The 16,434-nt window shown below is 43.3% G+C and overlaps 1 protein-coding gene across 1 annotated transcript in view; it reads left to right on the plus strand.

The window, feature by feature from the left end:
• The window catches only part of mettl24 (methyltransferase like 24), a 40,602-nt gene extending 24,216 nt beyond the window's left edge, over window positions 1-16,386 (plus strand). Inside the window, exons 3-5 of the mRNA XM_030720918.1 lie at window positions 1,229-1,362; window positions 8,477-8,702; window positions 14,927-16,386. Coding sequence (XP_030576778.1) covers window positions 1,229-1,362; window positions 8,477-8,702; window positions 14,927-15,268 — 702 coding nt within the window. The 3' untranslated portion in view covers window positions 15,269-16,386. The remainder of the gene's footprint in view (window positions 1-1,228; window positions 1,363-8,476; window positions 8,703-14,926) is intronic.
• Window positions 16,387-16,434: the final 48 nt, after the last annotated feature.

Raw genomic sequence — 16,434 nt, forward strand, 5'->3', positions numbered from 1 at the left:
TCGCAAAGGCCTAGAAACTGCTTAGCAACCTCCTGTCAATTTTTGGTCACTAGGGAAAAATGTGCATTCAATGTGCTGGGTGAAACTGGTCACAAAGAGGGTGCTGTACCAACAACCTCCTTGTGATTGCTTTATTAGCTAGCAGATTTTCATAGTTTGCATAAAAGATGCCAACTTGTCTGCAAACAGACCGCTAAGTGGTAGTCAGAAAGTGTGGAGACTGTTTGCTTTCAAAGTAAGCAAACAGTGCGAGCTAATCACTTGTGAAATTACAGCAGTACAAGACAAAACCAATGTACTGTGCTGGCATGTATATACAGGTGTATGTATAGAGCTTTTGCAAGCTTATACTTTTTATAAACACAAATAAATGTGTTGATCCTTGAATTTTAGGTTGGTGATTATGAAAGTTATATTTTTAAGGCTGAAAAATATAAAGTGTAACATTTCCAAACCTAGCTGAAAGGTTACTTTGTACTGAATCAAAGTTGTTGAATTAAAGGAGTAAAATCTTAATCACACATGAAGGATATAAAGTGCATTCAGAATGTATACCTAAACCTCCTTTTGTTTAGTATCTTTCTGCCAACCCAGTGACACTTGGCAGTGCATCAGCAGCAGCTGTGCATCATAATGAGCTGTAGTTCAACACAGAAACACACACACACGCACGCACACACACACACACACACACACACACACACTGCCCAGTCTGGGTTATAGAAAGAAACCACACTAAATTTAATGCTCAATATACTTTAAACTCATTTGTTTGGTTGGAGTAATGCTGTTGAAGAGAAAAACACTCGCACATGAAATGCCCAGCAGCTCAGAGCAGAATTTATCTCACCACAAACTCACTGCCCAGATCATAGTTCACGTTCATATGCGCTGTACAATACACACACACACAGTACATGGATTTGTACATCAATATCCAAATAGTACAGGTGGTCTTGAATGCTCAGTGTACAGGAACATTTGCTTTGCAGAGTCTGTGTGGTTCACAGCAAGTTGTAAATCCTCCCACTCTTATTTGCTGGCAGGTAAAATCAGTAAAGCAAGTTTTTCTGTCATTCGGTTCCTATTTAAATGTCCTCCTTTTTTGCAATACATGACTCCCATAATATGAGATAACATGGCTGTCTTGACAATATGTTCTGCTCGTTGTTGCCAGAAAATGATTGTTAATACGTGCTGCTTTGTGTTCACGTGTATGTGTGTCCAGGTATCATGCGCATCATTACGAGGCAAGAAAGCAGACCGGAAAGGATCCACTGGGTCATGGGCTGTGTGCCTGGATCCCAATTATAACCTGATCCACAGGGTACAGAGCAAACACTGCAGGGTGTACTCTTTTGGGTGGGTATAGACTGTTGGACACTCACACATAACCTTGGTTTTGCCAGATTAGCATTGTCTTAACCCTTAACAAGGAAATGCCCAGTGTATAGTGTATAGTGAATGGACTCAACTGTAGTTGCTTACACAAAAACAGTGACTGAATTATCTGCAGATGAAACAATTTAGAACATCTGGTTCTGTGACAGGCTGTAAGATATCTCCTTGTTCACCCATCAAAATGTAAAATGTATTCTTTATCATAATGGTAGTTTATTTTTACACACAATAAATGAAATACATTTTCCTTGTTAGTCTCAACTTTTCATGTCCTCCATGACTAATTGCACACTGGGTGTATTTTTTGATACTGGAAATGTATTTGTCTTAACTCTTTCACCTGCATTTTTGCAAACCAGATGGCAATTACATTGATTTGCTCTTTGTGCATTTATACTCTCACTGTGGACAATTTTCTTAGTTTGTTGAGTTAACTCCAAACTGTGGGTAAAAGTAGGTCTTTTATTAGTGTGCAAACATTACAGCCACTCCACCTCTGCTTCCTTTAACTGGGCTGGCAAGTAACCCTGACTTCAGTCAGCCAGACCACCAAGGTGTTTGACCTTCTTAAGACTGGGGTGTCATTCACTCCCAGGTGGCTTTGTGCTGTGGATCAGCTCAGCCTGATTCTGCCCTGATGTACTGAGGTGATGGGATTTTTCTGCAGGGAGAGAGAGCTTATTAATTTGACCGCTGAGAGACAGCACAGGTGTGCCAGCATTGAGCCGGGCGAGGCACAGATACTGATATGGGAGAGTGGCAGGAGGGGCAGGGGGGTTAAAATGGTGTCAGAGGCCAAATAGACAGGAGAAAAAACATATCTTATGTCCTCTGGCAGACTGGAAGGGCACTCCTGCAGACAAGCTACATGGACATGCAAAAGTAAAATGAATTTTATTAAACATCGCAGGGATTTATGCAAACATTTTGACATTTGACTTGAATATCAGCTTGGAAAATGTGACTCAGCCCTAATTTTTCGAGTCAGTGAAAGCTGCTTGGCTATTTTTCTTCCTATCTAACTGATCCCTTAATACCTCTGGAATTAATTCAATTTACACTAAGTCACCCTTCAACTCTGGCTAATGCAATAACAGTGAGCTGACCTAAAAAAAAAAAAAAAAGAAATTCGATTAAAAAAACAAAAACTTTGCAATTAACAAAAGAAAACTTCCTAAAATCTTGGCGTTAGAGTAAATTGAGACTGCTAAGTTCCTCCCCATGTCCCCTATCTGACCTACATTTGTTACACACACACACACACACACACACACACACACACACACACACACACACACACACACACACACACACACACATTTACTCCTTGGTCAAACTCTTGACTCTTTGCCAGGTATCCTACTCTCAGGAGAGTTTCTCTCTGTAGAAACTGCAGAAGACAAAACTGGATTTAATGGAAACAGCAAATGCTTTTAGAATGCCTCTACTGTATATGTGCCTTTGAACTCAGCACATTATACACACACTTTTGTGTGTTTTTTGATGCGTGTGCAGCTGATACAGCTCATTTGCATGATATGCAACGAGCCACGGATGGCTGTGCCTGGGCAGGATGAGCAGCTGTTTGCTGATTGGTCTGTCCCATATTAGTATGGGGAGGGGGGGGGGGCGCAGGATGTTTTTCCACATGAAAGACCAATTATCCACCTTTTCCACTGTTATAAAAACATCCCACATTGTGCTCAAATTAAAGCAGGCTTTGTTTAAACCTGTACTCCTTGCTCTGTATATTCCCATATAGCTGTATTCTTAATCCATCTGCCTCCACAGCAAAGCACTTGGGGTCAAGTTCCGGTGTTTTTAAATATGCTGTTTGACTTTTACCATAAGCATGGGCGTGTGTGATGCTGCTAGGTGGGCAACAATGTTAATACTTAGAGTACTTAGAGGAAAACTAAGGCAATAAATACACAAAGGGTAATGAGATGACAGGAAACAGCTGGGAAGCAAAACTAAACACACCACACAAGGAACAAAGGCACACCAAAATAAAACAGGAAGTTGCGAGACAGAGCCCAGGACTGAAACCCATGAGCTTGATGCAAAGACAGAGGAATAACACCGAAAAACAAAACAACTGCTCAACTTTAAACAGCAAATAATCCGCAACCAATAATAAAACAAGGAATTCAAACTAGAAACCAAACTAGAAGCACAACATCATGCAAACGAGAATATTAAATAACAAAAACAAAAAATGCTGGGCAAAAGGCCCAGGACCATGACATAAGCTACAAACACCATTAAGAGGTTCAGAGGTCCAAATCAGTGCATTTGGAGAAATCTAGTCTGGATACAGCTTCCTGTGCTGGCAGCAACCTGTCAAAGTAGCTTCATCCCTATTAATAATAACCTGAACCCTTAATAAATATTAAATGGGTAAGTTATAAAAAGCTTACTGCCAATACTGTGGTCACAAATGGGGAAATTAGGCTGTAGAGACCGCTGGACAAATTGCAGTGTTTGGCACTTTGGCTTCATTTTTTAACTCCATTGGTTTTCTCTTTGTAACAAAAAAACATAAATTCCATTTTGACTTAACAGGTAGGCACAGCAGTTTCTATGTGTTTTTTAATAATAAATCAGTGATGGAGTCATTTTATTTGAGTGATCCGGTAATCCACATGCGTGACTGTGAACCTGAAATTGAAGCAGCAAAAGCATTGTTAATTTCATTATTTACACCTGTGGGTTTCCTGTAACATACTGAAAAAAATTGCTTTTGAGAAACGTTTGCTGTGCCTGGATTATCATCACAGGTATCAAACAAATCATTACTGTTGTTTAATTTCACAGGTAAAACTTTGTTCTCTCAGGTGATCCTGTCTCATTTTTAGCCATAAGCAAAATTCAAGCAGACAGTAGTGTGAAGTGATGCTGAACTTACACATAAAGTGCAGAAACAATTTCTGTTCCTTGAAACTGGTTCAAACTTGATCCCTAACCCCTAACCCCCACCCCACCCCCACCACTCTCATGGTCCCTTGTATCTTGTCAAGTCTTTGTCTCTGTGTTGGGTTTTTCTCTGTTCTGTTACTTCCTGTTTTATTTTGATAGTCATTGGTCTCTTGTGTGTTGCTTTTAGGGTTTTTTGTTTGTGTGTTTGTTTGTCTGCTAATTCAGCTCTTTATTACATTTACAATCCTCTGGGAGTTTGTGACCAAGAATGTGAACATTCACAGATCTTCATATCTGGTTATGTCAACAGCCCTCTCCTCATAACCTCTACAAGCCACACATCTGAAGTAAATTTCCTTCTACAGCACACACATTTATGTACCCATCCATCCAGAGTGTTCCCCCTCCTGCACTCTGTGGTCTCATGAGAGACCTAGTGGAGACCCTCCTTCATGAGCATTGTTATTCTGAAGGGCATGTGATGCACTGTGACTCCCTGCTTTGCTTCTGCCACTCAGTGAGTAATCCCTTATCGCTGTAGTGTTGCTGCAGTGATTCTCAGCCACCCCCAAACCTCACCAGAGAGTGAGAAACTCTCAATGAAATATTTAGTGCTGTAAAAAGAGACATCTAGTTGCATCTCAATCCCTCACATATGCTCATTTCTCATCTTTCTGCTGGTGGGATGCATTTGGGGACCTGGCGCCTCATCTGTAAAAGATGCGTTCTGTGAAATGTACTCCCTTTGCCACAATTAGAGAATACAGCCACAGCGCAAACAAGACACAGGGGAATGCAGAGACAGAGACAGGAAGAAAAGGAGAAAATTGTGGAATTAGAGAAGGGAGGGGTGAACAGCCGTGAGAGAGGTTGGTGGGAAAGCAGGGGGGGGAGAAGGGAGGGAAACCATGAAAGAGACAGAAACGCAAGGGAACATGTCACTCTACTTAGATTTACACATTTTAAAATGGAGAAGCAGGCCACTTGTAGGAAAGAGATGTGGAGGTGGAGAGCAAAGGAGAGAAACATGAAACAAAAGAGACATGAGAGAGAGAAGCAGAAGCATCAAGAATCTCCTGGCCAAAACCTTTATTCCCTTTGTTTGAATTATTGATTTTTTTTTTCTGGCTAGTAGGCCGAGTAAGATCATAGTGATTCCGTGGTGTTATCCTACCTGTATCCTTTTATCAGTTTTATTCGCTCTGTCGCATTTGACATGTGTTAACGACTGGCTAAGGTGTTGTTTTATGCCACACAGAAGATCATTGGGTCTTTGATCAAATGCTTTCTCTTTAGCGGCTTTTCAGAGCACATTTTTAAAGTTTTAGATCACTGGAATACAAAAGAAGGCCTTCATCCTGTTCTGTGCTTGTAATCACTTGACCCTGGTGATATCAAATGGTAGGGCAACAATACAGACGATGGTTTTATTTTTAGCTGACAACCAATTTCCCATGAAATCCAACCCAGCAAACACGAGATTAAGATGTATTGAAGTTATACAGCTGCATTCATACATCCATCCCTCTCAGTCTAAGGCTGGGTACCATTTGAATTTTTTTTTTAAGCCTGTCATATCTGGCAGTTTTTGCAAATGGAATCATGATCTGAATGCATTATTGTACCAAACATATCTGCTTTCACAAGAAGAGCTCTATAAGTTCTCTATAGGCTACTCTTGTTAATATTTGTTGTGTTTTGTGTGTGTGTGTGTGTGTGTGTGGGGGGGGGGGGGGGGGGGGGGGGGGCAGAACAAATAAGGGGACAGACCTAGGTCTACATATATACACATATACATATACATATACATATACATATACATATACACAGACACAGACACACAGACACACACACACACACACACACACACACATATATATATATATATATATACATATATATATATATACACACACACACACACACACACACATACACACACACACACACACACACACACACACTATTGCTGTGTTATGTTTTAATGTATGTGTGTGTCTATGTCATGAAGCATACTCAATAATGAGGGTGAGAGGCTGCAACCATGTCCCCAGGATCTAGAGGTAAACAGGGAAAGACCCAGGGGACCCGGGCCATCCACAGCCCACCTGGAGGTCAGGAGACCTGCGGCCACACATCTCAATGACATCCACAAGCACACCCTAGAGGAGGAAGGAGGAAGACCCTAGACGGAGCTCCCACGGTCAAAAGGCAAGAGCTCCAGAGAGCCAGAGGCAATGAGCAGCCCCCCCCCGCAGGCCAGCCCCCCCAGCACAAGCCGAGAACGAGGCCCTGAGAGAGGCCCAAGACACCCCCACGCCAAAACCCCCAAGGGAGCAGGCCATCTGGCCACACACCCCGGGACCCACAGGCACCCACATCCCAGGGGAGACAGCAACGATCAGTGGGTTGTGTCACCTGGGAGTTGCCCCTCCCAGGTGACACGACCCACAGGGGCCAAGGCTCAGTAAGCCACCAGTCACACGCTGATGCACACCCATGCAGACCTTACATGGACACGAAGTGTGGACGAGTGGGTATAAGCGCAGAGCCAGCGGCAACCCTGGGAAGCAGCCGACCGAGTCCCGAACCACTAGCCAGACCCCACCCCAGGCAGGGTGCAGGAAACCGGAGTGCGGGAAGACCAGCCCATCCCCTCCTCCCACCTAACATGTTGAGTATATGTGCTGGTGTGTGTGAGTGTATGTAGTGGGAAGAATGATTATGACTGTGTGAAAGCTACAGTGCTGTTAAAAGTGGAGAGACACAGACATAATCACTGAAGCGGCCACACCCCAGAGCCCCACCTCACTCCTGGCTGGCACCCCCTCACCCACACCTTAGACAAACATGACACAAACATGACACACATGACACACACAAGACACACACACGACATACATGACACACACAGAAGACAACAACAAACATCACATCAACACCCACACCCATACACAGTGGGCCTGGGTCCAGGACCACCTTGCCCTTTGTGGGAAACTGTCGCTCCCTCATCTGAATGGCCCCACCCCCACCCCCCCCACAGGATCAGTGGGGACCCCAGAATCTCAGAATGTTGACCAGACATCCTGACGTGGCCCAACCCACCCCACATGGTGGTGCACCTGAGGAGGCACAGCCCCCCCCTGGTGCAGAAAAGGACCCCCACCAGGAAACGGGCGACCCTGGGCGCAAGGGCCCCAGACCCTGCACCCCGACCAATGCAGAGGAGGCCGGCCATACGGCCCGGGGCCAGCATCCACCACCACAGGCATCCCAGCCCTCACACCCCAAGAGCATAAGAGCATCCACCCAAGCCCCCACCACCACCAACCAGGGCCCGCACATAGACATCACAAAACGGCAGCCACAGACCCCCAGTCCAAGAGCCATCAGACACCTGAAACCCCCCGGCCTGCCCCCAGCCACCTGCCAGGCACACAATGAGACAAGACTACAGCTGATCACCCCCACTAAGTAATGGAATTGATCAGTGGGGACCAGAGATCCATCCAATTGGTTTTTTGAGTTGGCAGACATTCTCACCAGACTAATGTGATCTTAAAGTAAATTCCTATAGTGAGTAATATATAAATCAGTTTTTGATTTTCAATTCATGAAGATAGTTTTCTTAGTGATGCATAAGGCAGTAAGAACTAAATGTGACGTATTTGCTTCCATATCTAATTCACACACATCACCTAAAATGCACAGTTTGGTTGAGGTTGGGATACCGCAATTAAACCATGTGGATAAGTCTTCACATATCTTCTGCCAGAACCTCTGAACAGGCGTGCAAGACCATACACCATGCACATAATTCTCAGCTTGGTTGGTGCATATGATTTAGTGTCTGAGGCCCATTTGGAACATTTGAAATTTTCAACACCTGTGTTTTCATATCTGACTTTCTGTACTTGTACCAAACATTGACTTCCATAAAAATGTGCAAAAGGGGTGTGATTCTATGGACTGAAATAACTAGTTGCCATACAATTTTGTACAGATATTCATAGCCCAAAGGATTAATGTTCTTGAGTTTAAATACTGGCTTTTAATTTGGGCCACTAATACCACACAGTTTTCATTTGTCCCATGAGGAACCTCATGGGACACATTTCTTGCAACATTTCTTACACTCCCTATCTGCATGTTCCAGGTTAGGAGTGGCTGACTGGTCCCTGGAAAGTTCTCTCGCCCGGTTGGGATGTGAGGTCCACTGTTTTGATCCCAGCCTTAAGCAGCCTCACCTGCAGCAAGCTGAAATGTGGCTTCATCGCCTTTCTGTAGATTGGAGGGATCCCAGCCCGGCCGTTGTTGCCCAGCGTCAGTATGCCAACACAAAGAAACTAGCCACCATACTTAATGACTTTGGACACAGAGAGGTAAGAGTTAGAGAGTGCGCCTCAGAGGCTCTGTAAAGGCATGGTCACAGTAAATAAATAAATTCTGCTGCAGATTCTGCAGGTGGCATGATAGTGTGGTGGTTAGCACTGTCAGCTTACTGCAACAAGGTTCTGGGTTTAAATCCAGGCTGGGGCCTTTCTGTGTGGAGTTTGCATGCTGTCCCTGTGTCTGCAGGGGTTCTCTCTTGGTAATTCAGCTCCCTCCCATTCTAAATTGGCTGTAGTGCCCTGCTTCCCCCCAAAGTTAAGGTTAGACTAGCAGCATTTAGTTATTTAGCATTATATTTAATAGTTATCTGCTCCACTTACTGCTATCCTTGCCTTTTCTCCTATTTCTCTTTTATCCATCCATCCATCCATCCATCCATCCATCCATCCATCCATCCATCCATCCATCCATTTTCTTCTGCTTGTCTGGGGCCAGACTGCAGGGGCAGCAGCCTAAGCAGAGAAGCCCAGACCTCCCTGTCCCCATCCACCTACTCTAGCTTATCCAGGGTAATACCAAGGCATTCCCAGGCCAGCAGAGAGATATATTCTCTCCAGCATGTCCTGGGTCTTCCCCAGGGCCTACTCCCAGTAGGACATGCCTGGGACACTTCACCCAGGATGCATCCTTGTCAGATGCCAGAACCACCTCAGCTGGCTCCTTGTGATGTGGAGGAGTAGTGGCTCTTCCCTGGGCTGCTCTCATGTGACTGAACTCCTCACCCTATCTCTAAGGAAGAGGCCAGCCACCCTTTGGAGAAAGCTCATTTCTGCCGCTTGTATCCATGATCTCGTTCTTTCGGTCAGTACCCAAAGCTCGTGACTATAGGTGAGCGTAGCGATGTAGATTGACTAGCTTTTACACTCAGGTCTCTCGCTCTCCACAATGAACCAGTGCAACATCCGCATCACTACAGCCACGGCCCCAGTCCATCTGTCAATCTCCCACTCCCTACTTCCCTCACTCATGAACAAGACCCCAAGATATTTAAACTTCTCCACTTGAGGCAACAACTCGTCCCTGACCCTGAGTGGGCAATCCAGCCTTTTCTAAGGACCAGGGCCTCAGACTTAGAGCTGCTAATTCTCATTCCCTCTGCTTCACACTCAGTTGTGAACCGCTCCAGTGCAAGCTGGAAGCCACCACCTCATGAAGCCAACAGAACCTCGTCATCTGCAAAAAAGCAGAGATGAGATTCTGAGGCCACCAAAGTGAAAGCCTTCTGCTACTTTGTTCCACCTAGAAATTCTGTCCATTAATATTGTGAATAGAACTGGTTACACAGGGCAGCCCTGGCAGAGTCCAGCATCCACCAGGAATAAGTCCAACTTATTGCGGCAATACAGACACTTGCAAAGGTTGTGCAGGAACTGAATGGCTTGCAACAATGAGCCAGACACCCCATACTCCTGAAACACATAGCACAGGATACCTCCAGAGATGCAGTCAAATGCCTTCTCCTTTTCCACATAACACATGTAGACTTGTTAGGCAAGCTCCCATGTATGCTCAAATATCCTCCAGAGGACAAATAGCTGGTCCAGCGCTCAGTGACCAGGATGAAAACCACATTGTTCCTCCTAAATCTGAGGTTGAACTAATGGACGAACTCTCTTCTCCAGCACCCTGGCATAGACCTACCCAGGAAGGCTGAGTATTCTTTTATTTTCTTTCTTTTTTCACTCTCAGAAGGAAAACACTTAATTTTCATTGAGTGGCTTTCAGTGCTATCATTCAGTTTGGTTAAAAAGAATGACCCCCACCCCCATGCCCTTCCTCACTAGGAGATTAGGTCTCTCCTACTGGCACTGCAAGCTTGTCAGCCCTCAGGGGCCCCTCAATGGTCAGGGGCCCCAAGCAGTTGCCTGCTCGCAACCCTGAATTGGAAAAGAAGAAGAAAATGGATGAATGGTTGTAGATTGTGCTATAAAACTGCCTTAAGCATAATGAAAGTGTTCATTTCTTACTGTGTCATCATTATTCATATGCTACAAGCAAACACAGGTCTGCTCCTGTGCACCTTAACATAAAATAGCTCATCGTGATTAATTCCTCTGTTGTCTGTCTCAAACTCCAGGTGAATATCTTCACATATATATTTTTTCTTGCAAATATTACCGTGCTGTATGTATTACCTCTCCAGATCCCCTCAGGGTTTGTGTTTCACCTCATCAGATAGGGATCTGCATTCACAATCAATCATAAACACATGCACCAAGCCCATTGTTAGCATGCATACTAATAAATGCAATTATAGATCCAGCAAACATGCCTGAATAGGAACAGGCTGAATGGTAATTCAAGGTCAAGGAAGCTTCTCTAAAGGGGTAATTAAATCATGATTTAAAGGCATCAGGCTCTCTTGTTGTAATATCTCCACAACACAAGGTAGCTTTACTAGTTACAGTTACAAATATTAATTAAAGACAGAGCATTCAGTTTGGTAAATGAATAGCCTGATACTTATCCTCCTATTTCTAGTTAGAGCAGCCATAGGTATAAGTGGCTTCATGGTAGTGTAGTGGTTTACACATTAGCCTAACACATGAAATATCCCCAGTCTGAGTTCAGGAGAAGATTCAAATACCTGAGAGGTTTGCCTTAAAAATATAAAGCAGGGCCCTGCATACACCTTCCAGCAAAACGCAGCTGAATCAGGTGCTTCTCAGCTTGAGGACAACAAACTTTCAAAGGACAGGAGGGACTAAAGTGCACTGATTAATTCAACTGCTCAGAGTTTTTTGACTCATGAAGACACAGTGAAGTTGAAACATTGTTTCAACGGAAGACTCTTTCGTTGAAAAATGTGAAAAATCCCAGCAGAAATTGCTCTGTGTATGTGCTGCTGCTGAGGGGTGTAACTTCTCTGCAGTACTGGCTGCTACAGTGTGCTTTTTGATGCTACGCTATAAGTCAAATCCTACCCCACAGACCCTGCTTACACTTGCTTCAGGCATCTATCTTTGGGTAGATATGGGTGCAGTGTAAACAGTCATGTGTGCTGATGTGTCCTCCACAGGGACATATAACAGGAAAATATGTCATCAGTGCAGGGTGTGGTGGCCCTGTTTCATCTGCTCCCTTTTGCCCTTCACACGTGGCTTGATCCTGCCAATATCAAGAGGGAATGCATATATATAGCTTCTTGTAGCATTTTGTTTGTTTTTCTGGACCTTTCTGAACAATTGTGCTGCTTTTTCTGGTGACAGGTAGATGTGACATAGACAGTAATGAAATCTGAACGCAAGTGGGCATCTGGACACCTTGGTGGCGTGACAGACGCAGGTGTAAACAGCAATGTGTCCCAGCTGTCCACTCGTAATCCAAACACTCAAGATGCATTTTGAATCCAGCCTCGAGTTTGAATCCTAAGTTTCTGTTTATTTGTTTTCTTTTAATTTCACTGGTATTAAAAAAAAAAAAAAAAAAAGATGAAATCATGAAATTTAGGCTTCCACTGGTTTCATCCAGTACCAGCCTCAGGACAAAGTGCCTGTGTTACACGGAGGTGATCCTTTTTTGACATGAACTTTACAGAGCACCTCTATTGATGCCACCCCCCAAGGACAAAATCTATTTTTTGCATCACCACTGTTGAGACTATGAAAAGCAAAGCATAATGTTGTTTATTCCTCCAAACTTCTCTCCTGGAATTAAGTGAACATTTCAGTCAATATACTGGCTGCTAGGTGGGCTTATTTTTTATAAAAACAAACAAACAAACAAAATAAAGACTAAATTTAAATTAGACTAAAGCAGAATGCCTTGTATAGACACAGGCCCTCTCCTTTAGCTGATTTAAGCTGAGCAGTTTGAGTTGTTAAATCCTTTTCTGCGGTAAGAAGCAAACACTGGATCATATAAGCTATTTGGAAAGATATGAAGATGTCGGTGTCTGACAAGATACGAACAAGTAAAGGCTGGCATGTTTACAGTACATGTGGGTGGGTTTGTACACCATGCTGTGTTATAGATAACAGACCTCACCTGTTTTAAATGCAGAGCCACGCACGCATCCTTGTAATGAGGTTTTAATGTGAGTACACAGTGTGCCGGAGGAGCAAGCAGCAGCAGCATCGGCAGCAGAACTGTTTCTCCTCCAATCCTCTGCGACAGGAAAGGCAGCAATCAAGAAACGCAGTCGCTCTGAAAGGTCAAAATATGCATTTGTGCAGCACTTCTTATCTGCGACGGTTAAAAACCACAGAGATGACTCATTCACGGAGCTGCAGTGACCAGCTGAGACAGCACACACTGTCACAACGGGGGCAAATGTCAGTAGCAGGAAGTCACATCTCGTTTAGCGAAAAAACTGAATATTGGACAATTGATCATGGCAGTAATTGCATAACACTACCCAGAGATACTACTATACAGAATTTAATTAGGCTAAGCAGAAAAAAGTTACATCTAATAATCTTTTGACAAAGACGGTGCTTCTTGTGCTTAGACAGCACACCAAAATAAATACAGAAATAACGTGACACTCATAAGTTTAGGCAGGCTGTCCTGTTTGGCTGGTCAATTGCATTATTCTGACAAAGCCAAGTGCGTGCAATAAAAGAAAAAATAAAGTCTGGATAATATCTAGGATTTATCTCAAATAAATATATTTCAGGTCAGTCAACAAGCCCAAATGTAAAGTTCCACTTTCCAGTTGTTCTCTTAAATCAGCAAGCTCGTTTGTTTACAAAGACTCAGACAACTTTTTATCAAAATTTGTTCCAATGCGCAGCCTAATGCTGTACAGAAATAATCACATGCATTATGACTCACTAGGAGGAGAGGAACTCTTTGCCCATTGGGTAAAACCATTTAACGGCAGTCTCACATTAATATCTCTGTTAGGGAGGGCAGGAATTTCACAGTGTGCAAAGTCATTTGACAGAAAATTGTCTGTGGAGGCTGATCAGCTTCATTATTGCAAAGTCAATTTTGGTTTGCGCTTTTGTGTGTGTGTGTCTCTAATCTAATCCTGACTTCTCAAAATAATTTTAGAAGACAGCCACAGAAATTCATGCTTTTTGATTTGATTTGCCGGCACAGATAAAACACCTCACTGTGCTTCTGAAACACCAGGAAACAGTTGGTTCCTTCCAACATAGTTAAGGACCATTTAGCATAGCAAACTCCTCACAGCAATGCAAGCTCTAACACCATATGGGTTCTACTCGGGAGTCTTACCAGAACTTGCGATCTCTCCTGCAGACAGCTGAGATTGGCATCTCTGGATCAGGGACCAGAGAGGCAAAAAAGGCAATTTATGTGAAGGCCATGGGGGGAGAAAAATTACAACAAATAGAATGAAGCTGTGTGATCAGCTGCAATGCTTAAAACGCACTACAATGTACACACACATAAGCAGATAGGCACTCTCATTAGAGATTAATGGAACAATTCCTTTTCAGTGATGTCTGATCATTTTCTCATCACAAGGTTTCTGTCCAATTAAACAACATATTTCTGCATGTGGGAGTGTGGGGAAATGATGGGGAGGATAGAGGACAACATTTTGCCACAGATAGCTGTTTTTGAAGCCTGCTCAGTTCCACTAATGAGGTCTGGGAATATTGTGGTGTTGCAAATTTATCAACTGGAGAAGAATTTCACAGCCAGTTTAATATATTCACTGCCGCGCCGCCAGACATTCTCAGTTTAGCGCAAGAAATGTTAGCATTTCCTACAAAAAAAAAAAAAAAAAAAAGCATAGAAGCTTTTATATTTTAAATTTTTAATGCATTAATCCCTGATATTTTCTTTGGTTAATTAATCTTCTAAAGTCTTTGCACTATTAATTATGGCTACATGATGCACTTCCAGAGAAAATGATGAGATATTGGTAAGCCTAAATGACATAAACGTACTTTGACCCCATAAAGGTCAGTGGACATCTTTAGCAATCTGCTATGTTAAACCTAAGAGGAAGCCCACTGTCCTGAGGATATGCATGAAACTTTGAGCATGCATGAATGTCCTTACACGAGTATGACCTAAGGGTGCTATTAACATTCATCTTCTGAAGCATTTCCTCTCTGCTCTATCACAGCAAGCCTTGTCAGGCTGCTCTTTCACTCAATCCATCACCAACATCAATAGAGCAGAACAAAACCAAGCTTCCCTTACTCCTTTTCATCTTTTGATAGCTTTTGCATTCAAAAACACTGACACATGTAAGACATTTAAATCAAAAGTTTTCGTTCCTTTTCTGCTTTAGGTGGATGTACTGAAAGCAGATATGGAGAGTGCAGAATGGAAGATTTTGGAAAATTTGATCCTCGAAGGAGTCCTGGACTCAGTGGGACAGCTGCTGCTGGAGCTTCACCTGCACTGGGCAGGCTTTGAGGTGGGAGGCGATGAGCCATCTGTGGTGCGGTACTGGTACAGCCTGCTGAAGGAGCTTGAACACTCCAACTTCAACCTCTTCCATGTCCACAGCGACCCTGCCAAACCTCACCTCTTTCTACATAAGAATGTTCTTAATGCCAGCAGTGCTTACACCTTGAGCTGGGTGAACACGCAGTGGAAACCCTTAGGGAAGCCAGATAAAAATAAATAACTGTTATATTGACTATAACTGATAACTGAAGATCTGAATGTTTAACATGGACTTTCTAGAGTTCTCAAACACACTGTTCTCATCTGGCCTGACCTTTGTACTAAATACTGTCTGCTGTTAGTGCTACCCCGCAGCCTCCTGGCAGTAGAATCTTGAGGTGGCACAAAATCCCCTGGAAGCACATGTTCTAGAACACATAATTACCAGGTCTCAGTAGATCTTGACCTCTGACCTTTACCTAAGGTCAAGGTCACCAAGATTCATCTTTAGTAGATGCATCTATGGTGTGAATTTGAACATCCTAGGTCACATCATTCCTGAGGTATTGTGTTCTCAAAGCTGAAAGTTGTCTGCCTGCCTGCCGGGCGGGGTGACAATACCCCATCAGCCTTTTTAGGGTGAGGGGTAAAGGGGAAAAAAAAAAAAAAAGAAAAAAATCCTGCTCCTACTTAACCTTCTGGTCTTCCTCTGCTGGCCTGTGATGACCTCAGCCAAGTAGGCAGCGTAATTGCCTCCAGAGGGTCTGTGTTCTACCTCATAGTGGCTGTGTTACTGGCTGCAGGCAAGCCTCTGAGTCACAGTCACAATCATCAAGATCCTATCTAAGCCTGGCCCATAGCCAGACGATCCTACCTGACAGTAAACAGCAGAGGTCCAGAGATAAATTATGAATTCAAGGAAGTGGATACAGTGTTACAGGGTCACTGACACTGAGTGAATATTTTAAGGAGGATGTGAAGTAGTAGTTTCCATGCATTGTCAAATATGACAATAATGTGATAAATGGGACTGTACACTAGTACAGAGTGTGCTTGTTGGCTATTCAAAGGTGGGCATTTATGCAAGTAACAGTAAAACATATATAATTCCATTGTTTCTGGGGTTAAAATAGAAAAGAACAATTCAGGTGCACAATGGGTCTGTTTCTTTCCTCCATCAGTTTTCTTGTGTTAACTGGCTTTACTCCATTGTCTCTGCAGCACTACAACACTGCCAACAGTCTGAAAATGTAGCACTTAAAAAATAAAAATAACACATTATTCAGTTATTGTAATTTCCAAACCTTTTGATGATGAACTGAATTGGATTTCTCATGATTCTGAGTTGAAAGAATAAATCCTTTTGGGGTCTTTTTTCAAGGAAACACTGCTTCATTTTTAAAGGGA

The sequence above is a fragment of the Archocentrus centrarchus genome, chromosome 24 (genome assembly GCF_007364275.1).
Source record: "Archocentrus centrarchus isolate MPI-CPG fArcCen1 chromosome 24, fArcCen1, whole genome shotgun sequence".
In the NCBI taxonomy this organism is placed as follows: domain Eukaryota; kingdom Metazoa; phylum Chordata; class Actinopteri; order Cichliformes; family Cichlidae; genus Archocentrus; species Archocentrus centrarchus.